The sequence below is a fragment of the Sphaerodactylus townsendi genome, linkage group LG06, assembly GCF_021028975.2.
Source record: "Sphaerodactylus townsendi isolate TG3544 linkage group LG06, MPM_Stown_v2.3, whole genome shotgun sequence".
Lineage (NCBI taxonomy): Eukaryota > Metazoa > Chordata > Lepidosauria > Squamata > Sphaerodactylidae > Sphaerodactylus > Sphaerodactylus townsendi.
This window is the reverse complement of record NC_059430.1, coordinates 72,048,508-72,066,281: the sequence shown is the minus strand read 5'-3', so window position 1 is coordinate 72,066,281 and position 17,774 is coordinate 72,048,508. Positions and strand designations below refer to the sequence as shown.

General features: G+C 42.5%; 1 protein-coding gene across 1 annotated transcript; it reads right to left on the bottom strand.

The window, feature by feature from the left end:
• Positions 1-926: 926 nt before the first annotated feature.
• CAV2 (caveolin 2) lies at positions 927-16,879 on the bottom strand. The gene is made up of 3 exons (XM_048501918.1): positions 16,487-16,879; positions 15,758-15,945; positions 927-3,222 (listed from the first exon to the last, which is right to left on the bottom strand). Exons 1-3 carry the CDS (start codon positions 16,634-16,636, stop codon positions 3,072-3,074), a joined length of 489 nt encoding a protein of 162 aa, XP_048357875.1. The 5' UTR covers positions 16,637-16,879; the 3' UTR covers positions 927-3,071.
• Positions 16,880-17,774: the final 895 nt, after the last annotated feature.

Sequence of the window (17,774 nt, the reverse complement as noted above, 5' to 3'; positions counted from 1 at the left end):
ATTGTACTACAACCTTCAAAGGCATTAAAGACAGAACACATTCTGCAAACTATAATTTGAACAACTTTGTATAATGTCTGAGTAGTTGATACTTCTGTTTCTCATATTATAGAACAAGGGATACTTTATCAAATGCTTGCTTAGTGATTAAATGTTTGCTTTGAAAATATGGATGTTTATGAAGATGCACTTCATTAATTTGCTAATATAATTGAATTATCTGGGTCCTGAAGCTAAGAATTGTAATATTAGTTTGGTCAAGGGGTAATACCTAATCATTTAATTACGTGAACAAAATATTCCTGCTCATAGCACCCACTTTATCTTACACCAACAAGATTTTTAGCCCACTCTTTTTGCTGTGCTGAATTACTCATATCGCTGAGATTTTTGATTCACAAGATGCTTGGCAAAATTTATACAAAGAATTGGAAACCACTTAGTGAATCAAGATGCTTTTCATAGGCCCCTTCCTCACACGCAAAATAATGTGTTTTCAAACCACTTTCATAACTGTTTGCAAGTGGATTTTGACATTCCGCACAGCTTCAAAGTGCACTGAAAGCAGTTTGAAAGTGCATTATTCTGCATGTGCGGAATAAGCCATACATAAATAAGAAAAAAAAGAAGCATTTAAAGATATTGTTGATATAATAGCACTTTGGGGAACATGTATTGCCCCATTGTATAAATATTTTACACTTGGAATCTTGATTCTCTTAAAATAGCAGCACAATAGCGTATTTTAAAATTGGTGTAATTTTCTCATTTCATGACATGCACATGTAAATGAAAACTGTATTAAATGCATCTAAAATCAGTGTTCATTAGGCCTCGGAACGATGAAAGTTACTCGAGAACACAAGATTTCTAAACAGAATTTCTAAATACTCTAATGTCTTTCAGTAAGAAAACATTCTACCATGTTAAAGTGTCAATAAAACATTTAATATGTAAGTTATTAAAGTGTTGTCCATAGGTACAAAGGCACAAAATCTTGAATATACTATAGATCAGTTTTAATAAAAACATTTTTTTAAAAAATGCATCTTTCAAAATCTTTTGCATAGTTTGACTTCTGGTACTTGGATAGTAAAGATGGAATTCTGTATTTGGTACATTTTGAATTGCATTACAATTCAGCACATTTTTTGATTATCTAGACAACTTCACTCAAGTAAAAACTGATTGACACCACTGCAGAGATGTTCATGAACTCCACTGTGCTGCTTGCCAATACCTTTGTGCACAGAAGATGCACAAGGAAAATCACACATCCAGTTGTGGAAATAGAGAGACATTGCCAGGAACAAGAGGGAGAGCCCATTTGAGCCAGATTATGCATACCTGGAGGCATCTTTCTTCTGTATCTATCTGGGATTCTCCATTGCTCTCAGTAGAATGGGACTTTATATCAGGTTCTGGGTGCAGAATACAAAGAAGTAGCCCTGCCCTGTTTCCTTTGTGTATAAGCCTAAAACACGCATGAGACAGTTCTTCTGTGCAAGAGAGAAATTAATCAGAGCAGAGACTGTTTGCAGCAAATATCTTAAGCTTGGCAAGAATACAAGGCATGTAAAAATAAAGCATCAGTGAAACTCATTATAGTATCATATACATACACACAATATATACAGCAAAATCAAACATTTCATTAAATAAAGCAAAAACATTACCCCAAACCAACAGTTTCATTAGCATCTTTTTTTTTAGAAAAAGCACATCTTGGAGAAACCTGTTTTGCTTTTTAGCAATTTAGCAATAGGAATTTGCATAGTAAACAGGACCCAGAGGCATTTGATTCTTTTTCTCCATAATTTGGTGTAAACTTGTATGCATATTTCTTTGGATTTCCTACAGTGAAATCTTATAGAACCTGTTTAGAGCTATACAGTAATCAAGAAAATGCTTCTCATAAGTACACCCAGACTCATGAGGCAAGGAGGGGTGGGGTGGGGGGTGGGGGCATTCTTCAGCAAAGCACCTTAAGAATGATGCTTTGCCAGCCTAATTCAGAATCTGGCTTACCAGTCTGATACAAATGGAGAGGTGCTCAGCAAGGCTTTCTAATTTACTGGAATAAAAGGAAAAGCTTCATGCTGGCATCAGGAATTCTAATGTTTGAACTGGGAATCTATTGGAACCCAGCTCAGGGAATGTGTATAGGTCCCAGACCCCTTTCAAGCACTGAAAGGAAGAGGGATGCGCCACAGTGACCCTAGTGGGCTTCTGGAAGGGCCAGGCTTGGTGTAAACATTAGCAGCCTGACACACTGCCTCTGCCTGGTTAACAGGGAATTAGCTTGTGCTTGTTGCTCTCCATAGTCCAGCTGAAAACCCAAAATGATAGCAAGGTCCCAGCTTTGAGGATACTTATTCCACGCTTGTTTCCAAGATGCAGCTGCCTGTGGTCCCAACTGGGCCCTGACTGGGAATTTTTCAACTGGATTTGGGAAAGAAGAATTGTTGGGAGCACAGGGATGCTGATGGGTTATACAAGCAGCTGTTAGGTTGTACAGGAACTAGCTGGTTAGGGAGCTAATTGAATGTCAGGATTCAGAAAGAGAAAGTATTCAAGGCATAATGATATATACTCTGGAGGCATTTGTAATTCTAAGGTTCAGTTACGGAGTGTAACACTGAAAAAATGGGCCATGTTCAACCCTGGAAAGACAATATCAAGGGATTTAGTTATTGCAATGCTGGGTGATGGCCTGCAATTAGTATTAAGAGCAGGAAAATACAGGCGAAGTATGGTCATGGTCATAGACCATAATATCATAGATATATGAGCCCCCCTATAACATTGATGGGGACCAGACAAGTACCATTAAAATAAAATGTTGCCAATATATCCCAGTATTCTTCAGTTAGCAATAAAATTGACAAATAATCCACCTCTTCCTCCCTTCCCCAGCAAGATTCATTTCCAGAAAATGAGCAGCCCACTAGAAAAAAAAAGCCAGCCATTTAAGCGCTAGTAGTTTTGGAATGAATGGTTAAGTGCACCCATGTTGTCTGCGAGGAGGTATAACAACACTGAAGATGAGTGTGTTATTGAATCCCAGATGTTCACTCTTGGTCAAGACGTATGCTGATTGTTGCACAACACTTTCCTATGCTGTGAAATAGTGGTGCAACAAGAATTTCCATCACACTCTTCCATACAGCCTGCACTGAGGGCAAGACCACGAAGCAGGACTTTATGAAAGGCACCACAATCCTAAAAGGAAGCGGGGTGTGGGGTGTGGGGAGAAAGACATGAGAAAATGTAAATGACATTTTGAATGTACCAATCTATAAATTCAGCTATTCCCATATGTTATGGTTTAATTGGTACCAAGAACCAAAGATATCCACCCATAGAACAAAATCTTTGATTGGGTCTATGCTTCTTAAATTCTGGATATGGTAAAGAGGAATTAATGCTAGATGAAAAAGAAATCCACCAAAGTAAGACAGGTGGATCTTGGGAACTTCTCTGCCAGTTGCAGAAGATGCAGATTGATCACCATGGCATTCATTAATACACTTTCTGGTACATACTTGCTTCTTCCCAAAAGCACAGGGCCAATCCTCACTTTCCTCTACTTCCCTGGAGTAAGAAATCAGGAGATATCACCTTTGTGTTTCCATGGAGCTTTGTTTTGCTTCCTATTACAGATATTTATGCCGGGGCATAGCTAGAACCAAAGGGCAAAACCCAAAGGGCTGATGGTCCATGGATTGCCTCCAAGGAATATCCAAGAAAAAAAGGATTACTGCACTGTGGGGTATCCAAGTTGTAATTTCCTTATCTCAGCACTCAAGCTGAGAATGGCTGGTATGAAGGAACACTAAGGCTCATTCCGCACTTGCAGAATAATGCATTTTCAAACTGCTTTCAGTGCTCTTTAAAGCTGTGCGGAATAGCAAAATCCACTTGCAAACAGTTGTGAAAGTGGTTTGAAAATGCATTATTTTGCGTGTATTCTGGTGTATTTCAGTTTCCAAGGGTGCTGCAACAAGAATTAAAGCAACAAACTCTGGTTATAACCTTAGGAGTTAGAGCCCTGGTACACACATCAAAATTATTCTACCTCCACTCCAGTGGTGGGATTCAAAAAAGTTAACAACCGGGTCCGGTGGTGAGATTCAAATACTTCAACAACTGATTGTTTACAAGCACCATTTTAACAACCGGTTCTGCCGAAGTGGTGCGAACCTTGGGCTAGTCACAGCTTCTTGGAGCTCTCTCAGCCCCACCTACCTCACAGGGTGTTTGTTGTGAGGGGGGAAGGGCAAGGAGATTGTAAGCCCCTTTGAGTCTCCTGCAGGAGAGAAAGGGGGGATATAAATCCAAACTCTTCTTCTTCTTCTACACAATTAGTAACAATCAAAATTAACATCTATTTTGTGTGAATTTATTGCAACCTGTGAAAGAAATGGTCAAAATTAATCTAGCTTTAAGCGTATTGTGCCCGCCCCCTTCTAAAACACAGTAGTGCAGCAAATTAATCTGAGATGGGAGGCTGGGATGACCACACCCACAGAAAATGGAGCTAAAACTGAGTAGAGCTTGAGCAGTATAAATGTAAGTTTCTGTTCAATTTGGAGAAAAGCTAGAAAGGAAGAGGTTGTGCTTTAAGCAGTGGCATAGTGGTTAAGAGCAGGTGTACTCTAATCTGGAGGAACCGGGTTTGATTCCCCGCTCTGCTGCCTGAGCTGTGGAGGCTTATCTAGGGAATTCAGATTAGCCTGTGCACTCCAACACACACCAGCTGGGTGACCTTGGGCTAGTCACAATTCTTCTGAGCTCTCTCAGCCCCACCTATCTCACCGGGTTTTTGTTATGGGGGGGGGAGGGAAAGGAGTTTGTAAGCCCCTTTGAGTCTCCTTACAGGAGAGAAAGGGGGGATATAAATCCAACTCTTCTTCTTAATTCTCTGTGTACCTTAAACACCATTCCAGCATTTTATTGTGAATCCAACAGTGAGAACTTGGGGCAGACAAAATAATAAAAATACATACAACAGACAGGAAATCCTGTTAAGACTGCAAATTGTGACGGCTGCCTGCCACCCCCCACCCCCCTTACAGGCTATTTCACAAAGTTTGACACTGGTAATACAATGTCAATATGTCTCTCATGTACTCCTGAGTAACCATGATGGAGTGTAGAAAATAGTTGCCCTCTTAAAACGTTTACTTTCTTTTTTTCTGCTGAAACAACCAGAAGTGCACATCCCCAATGAAGAGTGTGGGAAGAAAGCATATGACACCCTTAAAGGAGGACTGGTGTTCTCCTGGAATTATAACTGATCTCCTATTCTAACTTTTACAAAGCTTATTTGGAAGGAACTCTTATCACAGATAGCAAGACAAGTGGCTAATTTACAAGTCTGAGTCACTGTTTCCTAGTTATAGATACAATGCTATGAGAGTAAGAGATCCAGTGGTAAGACTTTCTCAAAAACAGTAAATATTTTGCATTTCTTATGGTGTTAATTTTTAAAACTTCCCAAAGAACACAAAAATCTGTGAAGATGTATGCAGTGAGAAGCTACAATTTAAAGCTCAGATCAGAATTTGGGTGGGCCAAATGGAATCTGGCCTGACCCTGTGTTCCTCCTCAGTGGCAGATATTTAGCCCTGGTGTGGCTAAAGGCTCTTTTGGTGGGACTTATGTGCCAGGTGCATGAGATCTTTATGTGCTTGCGTTCTTTGTCTGTTGCAGGTGTTTAGCCTAGGGGTAGCTCTTGGTCTATTAGTCAGCAAAGTAGCTCCAAGACTGACTAAGGAGCTATGCTGCATATCTTCTTGTTTTATTTATCTACATTATATTTTTTTCACTTTGAGTCCTGAGTGAAGAGAAAAGAAGTCCTAAATAGACCTAAATATAAACTAAGTGGAAACCTCTAATTACAGGCAAAATTTAGCACACACCATTTGAAATCTTCATTGTGAAATTGTAAATACAACCATGATTTTACAAAAGAGACCTAATGTGTACTTTAATGTGTCTTCCTCAGCTTAAAGCTTGTAGCTAGCCAGGAAGAAAATCCATTTAAGCAACAGTAGAACAGAGAGGATGTTTTCCCCTTTAACCAGCCTGCAACTAGCTTTCTCAGCAGGTAGCTGCTCTGGGTACAGCTTCAAAGTGTTCTCTCATACCTACCAGATAACGTAACTATGGTCACCGGCCTAACTGATTTTGCCAGAGGAAGGGTTCGAGTTAAGCTACTTTTAAAATAGTAAGAGTGGACTTTAAAAAGAAAAATCTTAGCATGCTATTGCCCCAGGATTTTCTTTTAATCACAGGGATTTGTTTGGGTTCCTGTATTTTCACTTCACTACAGTGAAGGATAATATATACATGCAGAATTCAGAGTACTGAGAGGTAAAGCACTCTGCCCTCCTATGTGGCTATGCAACAGCCTTTCTAGTCACAGAGGGCTCTGGGTGCAGAAGGAATGTGAGGTCAAGCTCTTATGTGAATTTTTGGCATGCTAACACAGTAGCAACTCCTCTCTGTTGGCACTTCAGCAAAATGCTTCCAACCAAGGGTTTCCAAAAGGCTTTCCTGTGCAGGGTGGAATTTTAGTCTCACCATTGGGAAGGTTAATAATAGGGTCTCCATTTGCAAACTGAAGAAACAAAATACTAAGGCTGCGATTACACCCTCTTATGGAACTGGCTGAAGCCAGGGAATTCACAATCTCCTCAGAAGAGGTGCTTTGGCGGTTCTCCAAGGGACACTGGGAGTGTTTGAATGGAATTCACTACCCTGCCCTCAAAAGCAAGCAACAGTTACATGTTTCTAAACCGAAGGGATTCCACAGGAAAACAGAACAATGGCCTTACATTTCCATCCACCTAATTCCACCTCCACACTCTTGGACAAAAAACAGCTGAACAAGAACATATGCTTTGGGGCTGTCCTGAGATGACAGAAATGGCAAAAAAAGTTAAGTGGCTTGGATTAAAGCAGGATTTTCTCTCAGCTTCTCAATTGTTTACCAGGTCAACAATTCTTTTTTTAAAGTGACACCATAATGGTTAGAGATATCCAGTGAAACAGTTCCCTCCTATCCCCATCCTTGTATATTTTCTTCTAAATCAGATTAAATTTGATCATACTGAAGTTGATGCAACGGCCGACTCAGGCATCCACGCACATGCAATTAGGATATTTGGCATGTTTAGAAAATATAAAATTTAAGTGTCTTACAGTGCAATCATACGAATTTTTTTCTTCAGAGTAAATCCCATCAAACAGACCTGCAGCCGCATCCAGACCCAGAAGTGGCAGGCTGTGGTGCCAATGCAGAGCCACTCTGCCTCCTCCAAAAGAGCTTTTCAGCAGTACTGGAAAAGTCCTTGGACCTCTCCTCAGCCTAGCAGCCCTATAGGGCTGAATGGGCATGCTATCAGCCTCCGCCCCCAGGAACACCCCAGCCCACCCCCTTCAACGCTGGCATCCAAATGGAATGCCAGCGCAGCTCTGCCACAGCCCGAACTTCCGATTGTGCAGTGGCAAAGTTGTGGGGCGGTCGGCTGCTGACACATCTGGCCCTTTGCCATGGGTAAAATACCCCAGAGAAGGCAAATGCGCCATGGTCAATCTGCTGCAACTAGTCCTCCCCCCCCACCCCTTAGCCCGCTTTTGATGAGGCTGTTAAATCTGAGTCAGAACAGAGCTGCTTAGGAACAATACTAAACAGATCTGCTCAAGTCTGTTCAGTGGGACTTTTTCCCAGGAGAGCTGTGTTAAGACTGTACCGATAACTTTCTGAAAACAAAACTGCAAATATATTTAATACTGGAAACAGCAAACTGAGGTATCCTGTGCTACGTTAGCATGTGTATTGCTAAAACAGAGTCCTAGATATTTGAAATTTTTAACTTGCTCAATGTAGTGGCCCTTTATCTTCCAGACTTGTTTTTTACTGCTTTTTCCAAAAACCAGAATCTTAGTTTTGTCGTAATTCACCTGCAGATCATTTATCTCACAAAAGTCAACAAATCTATGCAGGAGTCTTGTTAGACCCACACGAGAAAGGGATAATAGGGCTGCATCATCCGCAAATAACAGGAGAGGGACATGCTTTGGGCCGATCTTAGGGCTATGCCCATCCACCCGGGCCAGGGCTATGGGGAGATCATGTAAGAAGATGTTAAATAATAAGGGGGCTAATGTTATGTGTATAAAAGGTTTTTCCACCTAAGAGGGAAGAATATTAAAAGTTGAGTAATGCAAGCCTAAATAATGTTGTAAACAAAATAACATGTATTATTCATGCAGTCACAATAGAACTTGCAGCATATCTGAACACTGAGTTGAATTTAGTCCCATCAAAAACACTGGACTCTCTAATAATGTATTATTTGTTCAGTTATATTTCAGTAATAAATATTCATATTTTCAAGGCTATTTTGTTATTATTTAATGAAGGAGGAGGAGGTGGAGGAGGGTTGGTTTGTATACCCCACTTTTCTCTACCATGAAGGCTCTCAAGTGGTTTACAACTGCCTTCCTTTCCCCATATGCATACACATCTGGCTCTTTTTGAGGTAGTTTGGGAATGTTCTGAGAGTCACCCAGCAGGAATCATGTGGAGGCATGGGAAATCAAATCAAATCTGGTTGTCCAGATTAGAGCCTGCCACTCATGTAAAGGGGGGGGGGGGGAAGAAAAGTGGTTCTCCAGATTAGAGTCCGTTGCTTTTAACCAGTACATCATGCGGGTTTTATATTATTTATATGACCTGTACAGAAACCAGAGTGTGTGGTAACGGATAATATTTATGATCTGTTGCTAAGATTTTTACACCATATTCTACAAATACCACAATTTGTGGCAGGAATAGTTTTGAGAGCTGTGACTAGAGAGATATATTTTGAAGCAAAGGTTTAATGGAGAGTGTTTAATCTGAATATTAGAATGAAATCGAATTTAGAATCGGGTCTTCTGGGATTAGTTATGCTGGAACATCATATGAGTCCTTGGGACAAATACTTGGAACTGAAATTATTACATCTGGGCATCGCCATTGATATGATATAAACTGAATACTTGTGAATTTAGTCTGTCAGAAGTAGTTTGAGGGATCTTGATTATGAGAAATTTCCTGCTAGAATGCTCAGGGTATGTTCATCCTTTTCAGTTGGTATTCTTCCCCCTGATAAAAAATGCCAAATACCAGTGGGGTATAAATCCAAACTCTTCTTTTTCTTCTGTGGCACAAAAATGCCAAATTACCAGTTTGAATTATCCCTTTTAAAAACACAGATGAACATTTATCTTGTGCATTTGAATGCCTTGCCACTGGTGGTGGTGTTAGGAAGGTTTAATGGTATTCCATACTCTAATAGATTCTATGCTCCACTCTAATAGACAGCCAGCGTGGTATAGCAGTTAAGAGTGATGGACTCTAATCTGGAGAATGGAATTTGTTTTCCCACTCCTCCACATGAAGTTGGCTGGGTGATACTGGGCTAGTTACAGTTTTTTAAAATGTTCTCAGCCCCATGTTCATCACAAGGTGTCAGTTGTGGGGAGAGGAAGGAGTTTGTAAGTCACTTTGAGACTGCTTACAGGAGAGAAAGGTGGGGTATAAATCCAAACTCTTCTTTTTCTTCTGTGGCACAAATCCAAACTCCTCCTCTTCTTCTGTGGTACTAACCAAATAAATTGTATTCTTTGGATTGCCCTGAATTGTCAGAACTGATTTTTCCTTTGTTTAAACAGGACTCTGTCTCTTTAGAAGTTAAGTTTTCTTGGTTACTAAGAGATGAAGACAAACAAGTAACTGTGTGTGGCTAAATTTTTGGCAGCTATACTAAAATAATTTTGTAACACAGGTAGTAAATCTTAGTGTGTGATGGCTGGCTGTTTATGATGCTTATCATGAAAACAGTAATTAAAAAGACGAAGTAATGCTGTAGATTTTGATATATTCCTACTCCATAGGAATTTTTCGAGAATTTCTCAAATTTTCATTTTTTCCTGTTGAAAACTGGAAAATAAAACCCCAGGAGCAGGAGTGTGTATTTTTGGGTCTTTACATCAAGCTTTCCCTAAGTACCTGATTTCCTTATAGCCTGCCTTTCTGCTGACTTATAGAGGATAGACCGGGTTCAGTTTCCCTAGCTAGCCTTATCATCCTCTTTTTCAGCATATTATGCTAGGTCAATGTACTGGAGAAAAGAATAATTTATATACTAAAACAGAATACAAATTCAAGCATAATAAATACTGTTTCTTTTTGTTTAACAGATAGGCTCATTCCGCACATGCAGAATAATGCACTTTCAAACTGCTTTCAGTGCTCTTTGAAGCTGTACGGAATAGCAAAATCTACTTGCAAACAGTTGTGAAAGTGGTTTGAAAACACATTATTTTGCTTGTGCGGAAGGGGCCATAGTTATTTTGCCTGGATGTTGTTGTCTTTCTCTTTGGCTTCCCATACGTTAGAAAACACATGTTATTTTGAAGAGAGACAAACAAACCAATCCTGAGTGGTACCCCTGGAAAGATACACAAGTTAATAAGTAAGGTGTCTATAGACATACATCTGTTTTATTCAGAACTATTGCTGAATTCCTATGAAATCTTACTGACCTGGGTATAAGCAAAAATACTGGCAGCTGACTGACTTTAGTATTGGTGTGAAATGCAGTGAGGCTACTTTCACTTGTATAAAAAGTCTCCACAGAGCAGTTTTGAAAACAACAACCATGTTAACTGGGCTAAACACTGTAGTTTCATACAACCATAATACTACCAAACAGGAAGTGATTAAAGTTTCTTTAAATAAGTAGGACTGAATGCCCATTTATGGCTCTTTGAAGAGTTGAGATTCTTTTTTAAAAGACAGAATAAGATTTTTGAGCTAATAATTTTTAAGCATTTACTTCCAGATGCATCTTCTGTGGGGCCTGAAGATTTCTCAGAATTACAGTACAGATCAGTTTCCCTGGATAAAATGACTGCTTTGGAGGGTAAACTTTTTGGCAATGTACCCTACTGAGGTCCCTCCCATCCACACATTCCATACTCCCCTGGCTTTGCCCCTGTGTGTCCAGGAATTTTAATGGCACCCATAAACATAATGAGTGGAGTGAAGGTAGCAAAGTGGGATTCCCCCACCTACTGCAACCAGCTGAGCCTCCACAATTCTAGCATGGGCAGATGTCAAGGGACCCTTATCTACAGAACTGGTGTCAAAAGGGGAGTTTTCAGTGGGAGAGAGCAATCTATGAAAACTTCCCCACTACCCTCCATCAACAAGACCACTAACTCTAAGTTTATAAGCAGGTATAGTATTTGGAATCGACACTGGAACACACTAGCCAATTACCCATGGAATGCTTACCTTGGGACTCTTCTCTGTGCACTGGGATAGTGGACATTCCTCACGTTTCCCTGTTCACATATGAGGAGGCAGCTCAGTGCCTGCCCCATAGCTGCTCAAATGGGCTCCAGTTCTCTTAACTCCGCCCATCAACAACTTTAAAGGCACAGATCTCATCACATATGAGAATCTCAACACACAAACGACTGCCAAAGGTCAAGGAGTCTAGTAGTAAGATGCCAAACATTCTACAAAATAAAAGAGCTTCCCAAGCCCACCAGTTCAATAGCATCTCAACAAGTGCTTGAAAAACTCTCCTTCCAAGTACTTCCTGCTTTGAATTTCCTTTGATCAGGTCTTCTGTTTGCAGGGGACCACCTGGCCACTGATCACTTCTCCCAGCCGATCCCTGAGGACGGGCCCTTTGGCCAAACAGAATCAATTCTAACCCCTCTCCACACTCCAAATACGTGTGTGCATTGAACCCCACCCCCATACACACACACACACACACACACACACACACACACACACACACACACACACACACACACACACACACACACACACACACACACACACACACACACACACACACACACACACACACACACACACACACACACACACACACACACACACAGTTTTAAAAGCCCTCCCGACCATTGGGGAAGGTGAAAGCACAGCATGGGAGGTGGGATGGGGCCAAACAGATGCCCTGCTTGTGCTGTCCCTTGCAAAACTCCTGTCTATTACTTTGCACACCTTCCTTCTTGCCCCACTCCATGCTGCCAACTCCTTCCTGCTTCTCTAAGTGCACAGATTGAGAGATGGATCTCTCGATCTGTGAACTTAGAGAAAAAGGTGGCAGTATTGGAGGGTGAAGGAAAAGGCATGCAACAAAGAGAGCTTTTGCAGGGGACAGCAGAAGCAGGGCATCCCCTCCCCCACTCTGCTCCTGCCCTCCCAGATGATTGGGAGGACTTTTAAAACTTTATTTCAGACAGCGGTGTGAGGAAGTGGAAGGGGATGTGGTGGGCAGAGGGAAGATGTCTAGGGCAAAGCGGTGCTAACTGGCAAATCTCCCCACAAAGCAAAAATTAAAATTATGCTAGAAGTGGTCTTGCTTATGGCGGATAGAATGGAAAGTGAAAGCGGGGCTTCAGGAAATAAATCCATACAAGCAATCTTGCTGCAAAAGACATTCTCCCCCACTACACCGCAAACACCTTGTGCATATTTAGCCATCCAGTAAGGATACATGTTTAAACTATTATTGGTTGGCACCAAGTTTTTCAAACTATATGCCTCCTCCCACCCCCGATTTTGTTTTTGGTAGCTGTAACTTCGCTGCGGACTATCACTGTCACACAATCTGTGCCTCAGAATTCTCTCCATTAAATATGAACAGCTTTAACACCACAGATTTAATGTTGCCTTTTAATTCTTGTTCTGATGTTGAAAAGATATAGCCTTGTATGGGAATGCAGCAAAGAAAACTTCCAGATCCTAAGAGCCTAGAATGAGAGCACTAAGATCCAGTGTGCTCACAGCGCATTCTGAAAAAGATCAAAAGCCATGTGCTTCACAGAGCTACATTAAGAACTAATAATCACTCAGACATGCACACAAGATGCCACCTAGGGCCAGCCTGACTGATCAGGTAATTTCCTAGCATGCTAGATTTTCAGGGTTGCCAAAAAACTAAGAGGAGCCTCCTAGATTGTTTTGAAGGGAAGTGTAGCATTAACTGGCTTCTATAATCTCCATATTCATTGACTTTGGACTTCTGAGCTACCGTGCTGGAACGTAGAGGACTTTTAAAGAGCTTATCTATTTTTCAGTTTTACTTGGTTGTTTCTGAATGCCCAGTAAGTGAAATATTCATTATAGACCTCATTTATTCTGGGAAGTGATGTGTCAGACTCATAATCCACCTAAAATACCCAGAAAAAATTGAATTGGCTTTGAGGTTACCAGGTCCAGTGCCTTTGGTAGTCACAATGCTTTTACAGGTCACAAGTGACTTGAATTAGGTTGCCATACGTCTGCACTCCAAACTGCTGACTCAAATGGACCAGTCTAAGCAGAATTCCTGGGAACTTCCTGTTTCACACCCTTATACAGGATGGGCATGGCAGTTGTTCTGAAAGTTCACATCTCAGAAGCCCTTAAGAAGAACCCACATAAAAGCCGTCCACAAAATATATATATGTTTTGAGGGACTAGGAGACAGTGATTATAAGGAAAATCAAGCAGGAACCCACGAGAAACATTGGGGGGGGGGGATCATGACAGGGTGTGGGTGGAGGAGTGGGGGCAGGGAGGTAGGTGAGGGGTTGAGGCAACAATGCTGGGGAGCAGGAAGAACAGCAGTGATACTGGGGGACAAGGAGGAAAGGCTGAAGGGAGAAGCAGAGCTGGAACTATGGGAGAGACCAGGAGGACACTTCGCACGCATTTGTCTATCCCCAGGATTGTTTCTCCCCACAATCTTGCCTATTAGAAGCTGATGGAAAGTGTATGAAAGGCACCTGAGGTGGCAGTTATGGAAGTGTGCTGGTGAGCAAGGAGGCTCCTCTCACCCCTGCCTCAGCTTCTCTCTTTAAACTTTTCAACTGCTTGTAACTGGTGCGACTGCATTGAATCTGAGTAAATGGGTGTTCTTCATGCCTGCTCATGGCTCTACTGTCCCTCCCCACAGACTTGCCAGTTATAAACTAAAGGGAAAGTTTAAAGAAGGCAGCTGAGGCAGGAAGCCACAGGAGGCCTAGTGGCTGTGGCAGTGACTCCCTTGACCACCTGCCCTACACCTTCACTGCAGCACTACTGCCAGTGGCAGCAAGTCTCTTGGCTGGCCTACAGATTCACCACCTCTGTGGCAGTGACAGCAACAATTCACCAAAACAATCACTTATTCTTCATTTGCAATTGCCCTTAATCTCTCTCTCCTTCCTGCCCTCTTCTCTCCTGTCTGCTTACCAGAAACTATTATCTCCTTCTGGTGTTTTTGTAATTCCCTCCTTTTTCAAGTTTCAGATTTTTCTGCAAATCATAACCAAGTTTGTAGAACTGTCTGTTTTGTGTCTGTGTGACCCTAATCCACAGATTCAAGTATTGGTAGACTGGGCAACCCTTGACTATTAGGATTTAAAATGGAAGAATAGTGATTTTCCTTGCATGGCAATGGCAAGCCAAAGCCTATAACCTTGCATGTATGTAAAGTGCTGTCAAGTTGCAGTCAATTTATGGCAACCCAATAGGTTTTGAAGGCAAAAGACTAACAGAGGTAGTTTGCCATTGCTGTCTTCTGCAAAGCAACCTGGGCTTCCTTGGTGGTCTCCCATCCAAGCACCAGGGCTGACCTGGCCTAGCATCTGAGATCTGATAAGATCAGTCTAGTTTGGGCCATCCAGGTTAGGATAGCCATAACCATAAGCACATTAAAATAGGAAGCAGAGGTCCACTGAACACAGTGGAACAGTGTTGCACACATGCATATTTGTTTGATGACTGCAATAGAGATCTCTTGCAGGTATGAAACAAGAAGAACATTCTCATTACCCCAAATGTGATTCTTTTCAGTGGAGTTCATCTTTACATTCAGCTACCACCCATTAAGCTGAGAATGGCATCATATATGATGTCCAAACCTATGTTGACTTTTGAGTAAACACAATGCAGTCATACTGCAAATATGGCCTGCTCTATACATCGTAACTAGAATGAGGCAGTGGAGTTCTGAAGTGACAAAATGGGCTTTATCACTTTAGACAGGACTTGTTTGTGTGTCACATTTTTAATATCCCTTGCAAATTAAACAAAAATAGTCAATCAGGAAGAAAGAGTCTAGATTAATCTTCCACATTCTGCACAAGTATCTTATTTACAGGTTACTGTTAAGGTAAGAACCTTGGTAAAATGTAACCCTTCACCTGCAAATGAAGTGGTACAGTCCACTCTACCACCTATTTCTGAAACTTGTATAGATTAAATTGCAACCAGAAAGCACTTTGCACATTTAAGTTTCAATCACTTGCATACTTTCCTGTTATGCAATGCCATCTGAGGCCACAGGCCTTATGTGTGAAGTGCTGACAAGTGGCTGGTGATTGTCTGTCTCTGTGTAGCAACCCTGGTATTCCTTGGTGGTCTCCCATCCCAACCAGGACCAACTCCAGGCTAGGCTGGGTCATCTGAGTCAGGGCACACAGACTTCACTTCCAAATAAGCATGAATAGTCCCAAGCTTCACAAATGCTGTCAAAGTGATTGATAATAGCAGATCAATCTAAAATAACCAGCAGCAGCACCAATGGCAGCCAAGAGTGCAGTAGTGCTCAGAACATCCCACCGGACAATACACTGAAGTTCTTTTGCAATGTTAATATCCCAGGAGATGCCAGAAGTCAAAAACTCTTACCAGATATGCAGGCAGCTGAGCACCGCAAAGAGAATTCCTGCAACTAGGGCTAGGGGGATGGCCAAGAAAAGAGTCAGGAGCTTGTAGATCAGGTATCTGCTGAGCTCAAACAGTGCATGGCTGCAGATCCAAACTCTGTCAAAGGAGTGTGTGGAGGCAGGCTCTGCAATCACGTCCTCAAATCCTAGCTGGAACGAGTCACAATAAACATTAGCAACACCAAAGTTGGAGGGGCACACCAACGAATAGATGGGAGTGGGTGAGTGGGGGAAAATTATTGTGCTTTTATTACTGAGCTGAAAGAATCTCTGCTGAATCAAACAGGCACTGACAGGCCTTGCACTATATTGTGTGGAAGAGATCAAGGGTAGGGTTGTTTTATTATACCATTAGTGAAAATCCACAGGTACATCCACAGCAACCAGTGAATGCTGCTCCATGCGCATTCCACCTGCCCAGCTAACCAACAACTTCAGCGTGATCAAAATAAATCACTCGCCCCCTGCATCGTCAGAAGAAACGAGAATGGGGGAAGAAAGGAGAGATTCAAACTATCCCATGAGCTTTAAATTCCCGGGATGCAAAAAGGACGGCCCGGGGGGGGGGGGGATACAAACATAAATAGCCTTAAATGGAACCAACGTTTCAGCGATTATGTCGCTGGGATGCAAAAGCGACAGCGAGCACAGATAACGCGGATGTCCGAAAAAGCTATCCCCAGCCCCTCACCTTCAGATGGCTGTTGAGCCCGTGTGGATCTCTGTCCGGGACTTTCTCCAAGCTCTTCTCCGTGTCGGACAGAGCGGGGCTGCTGCTTCGGTTGAAGCTCTCGTCGTCGATGAAGATCTTGGTGTCCGCTTTCTCCTTCTCCAGCCCCATGGTCTCTGCCGGGCTCTCCCCGCTCTCCCTGAGCCGTAGCTGGGGACCTCCCGCTGCCCCGGGGGCGCTGGATCACACGGCGCGAGGGTGCGCTCGGCTGGAGCAGGCAGGGCCCCGGTAGACCCCGCCCTAGCAGAGCCCTAACCAAGCGACGCGGCGGCTGCAAACTCGCCCGGCTGGGCAACGGAGCTGCGACTGCCAAGCAGAGGCCGCCGGGCCCGCTTGGGCGGCGGCGCATGCTCCGGGGACGCGAACAAGCGCTCCCCTTGGAGAGCCGAGCCTCCGCGCTTTGCGTGACGGCCGCTGTCCATTGCCTGGGGAGTTCAGTGTCCCACCTGCAAGGGCTCTGCCTCTTCGGGCCAGAGTATGCAGGGACAAGGGACGGGGGAGGAAGACTCTCAGGGCCCCACGATTAATGTGGGAAATGTACTTACAATCTTTACGTCTGGGCATTCTCAACTGAACGCGATTCATTTGTTCATTTACTTCATTTATACCCCACCTATCTCCCGGATGAGGACCCAAAGCGGCTCACAATTGTTAGTCTTATTCTCGCAACAGCCCTCTGAAAGTCTGAATGTGTGTGTGACTGGTCCAAGAGGTCAGTCCACTGTCACCAGAGGAGAGGTTATGTTCTAAAGCAGCAACCTTGGCAAGAAAGAAAGCTTTCCTGGCAGAGAGGAGATTCGAATCTGGGTCTCTTAGATCCCAGTCCTACACTCTAACCACTACCCATGCTGATATAAAACTCAAAGAAGCAACACTAGGACAGTAGGATCAGTATTGCGTGTCATGACATTTGCTGGGTGACCTTGGGTCAGTTGTTCTCTCTTAGCTTGATGTACCTCACAGGGTTGTTGTGTGAGGTACATCATATGTGCCACCCTGAGTTCCTTGGAGGAACGGTGGGATAAAAACACAATGAACAAATGCATATATTAGTATAATGATACAAAAGCAAATTAATTGCCAACGTATCAGCTAAATGTTGTAGAAAAATGTCAACCAGAAGAATTTTAGAAAGTTTAATATTTTAAAGAAAATCATCTATAAGCATCAGTAAAAAACAGAGGGATGAGAAAGCAAATTGCAGCAGATATTGTATAAAAATATTCTAAAGCCAGCCAATGAAAACAAG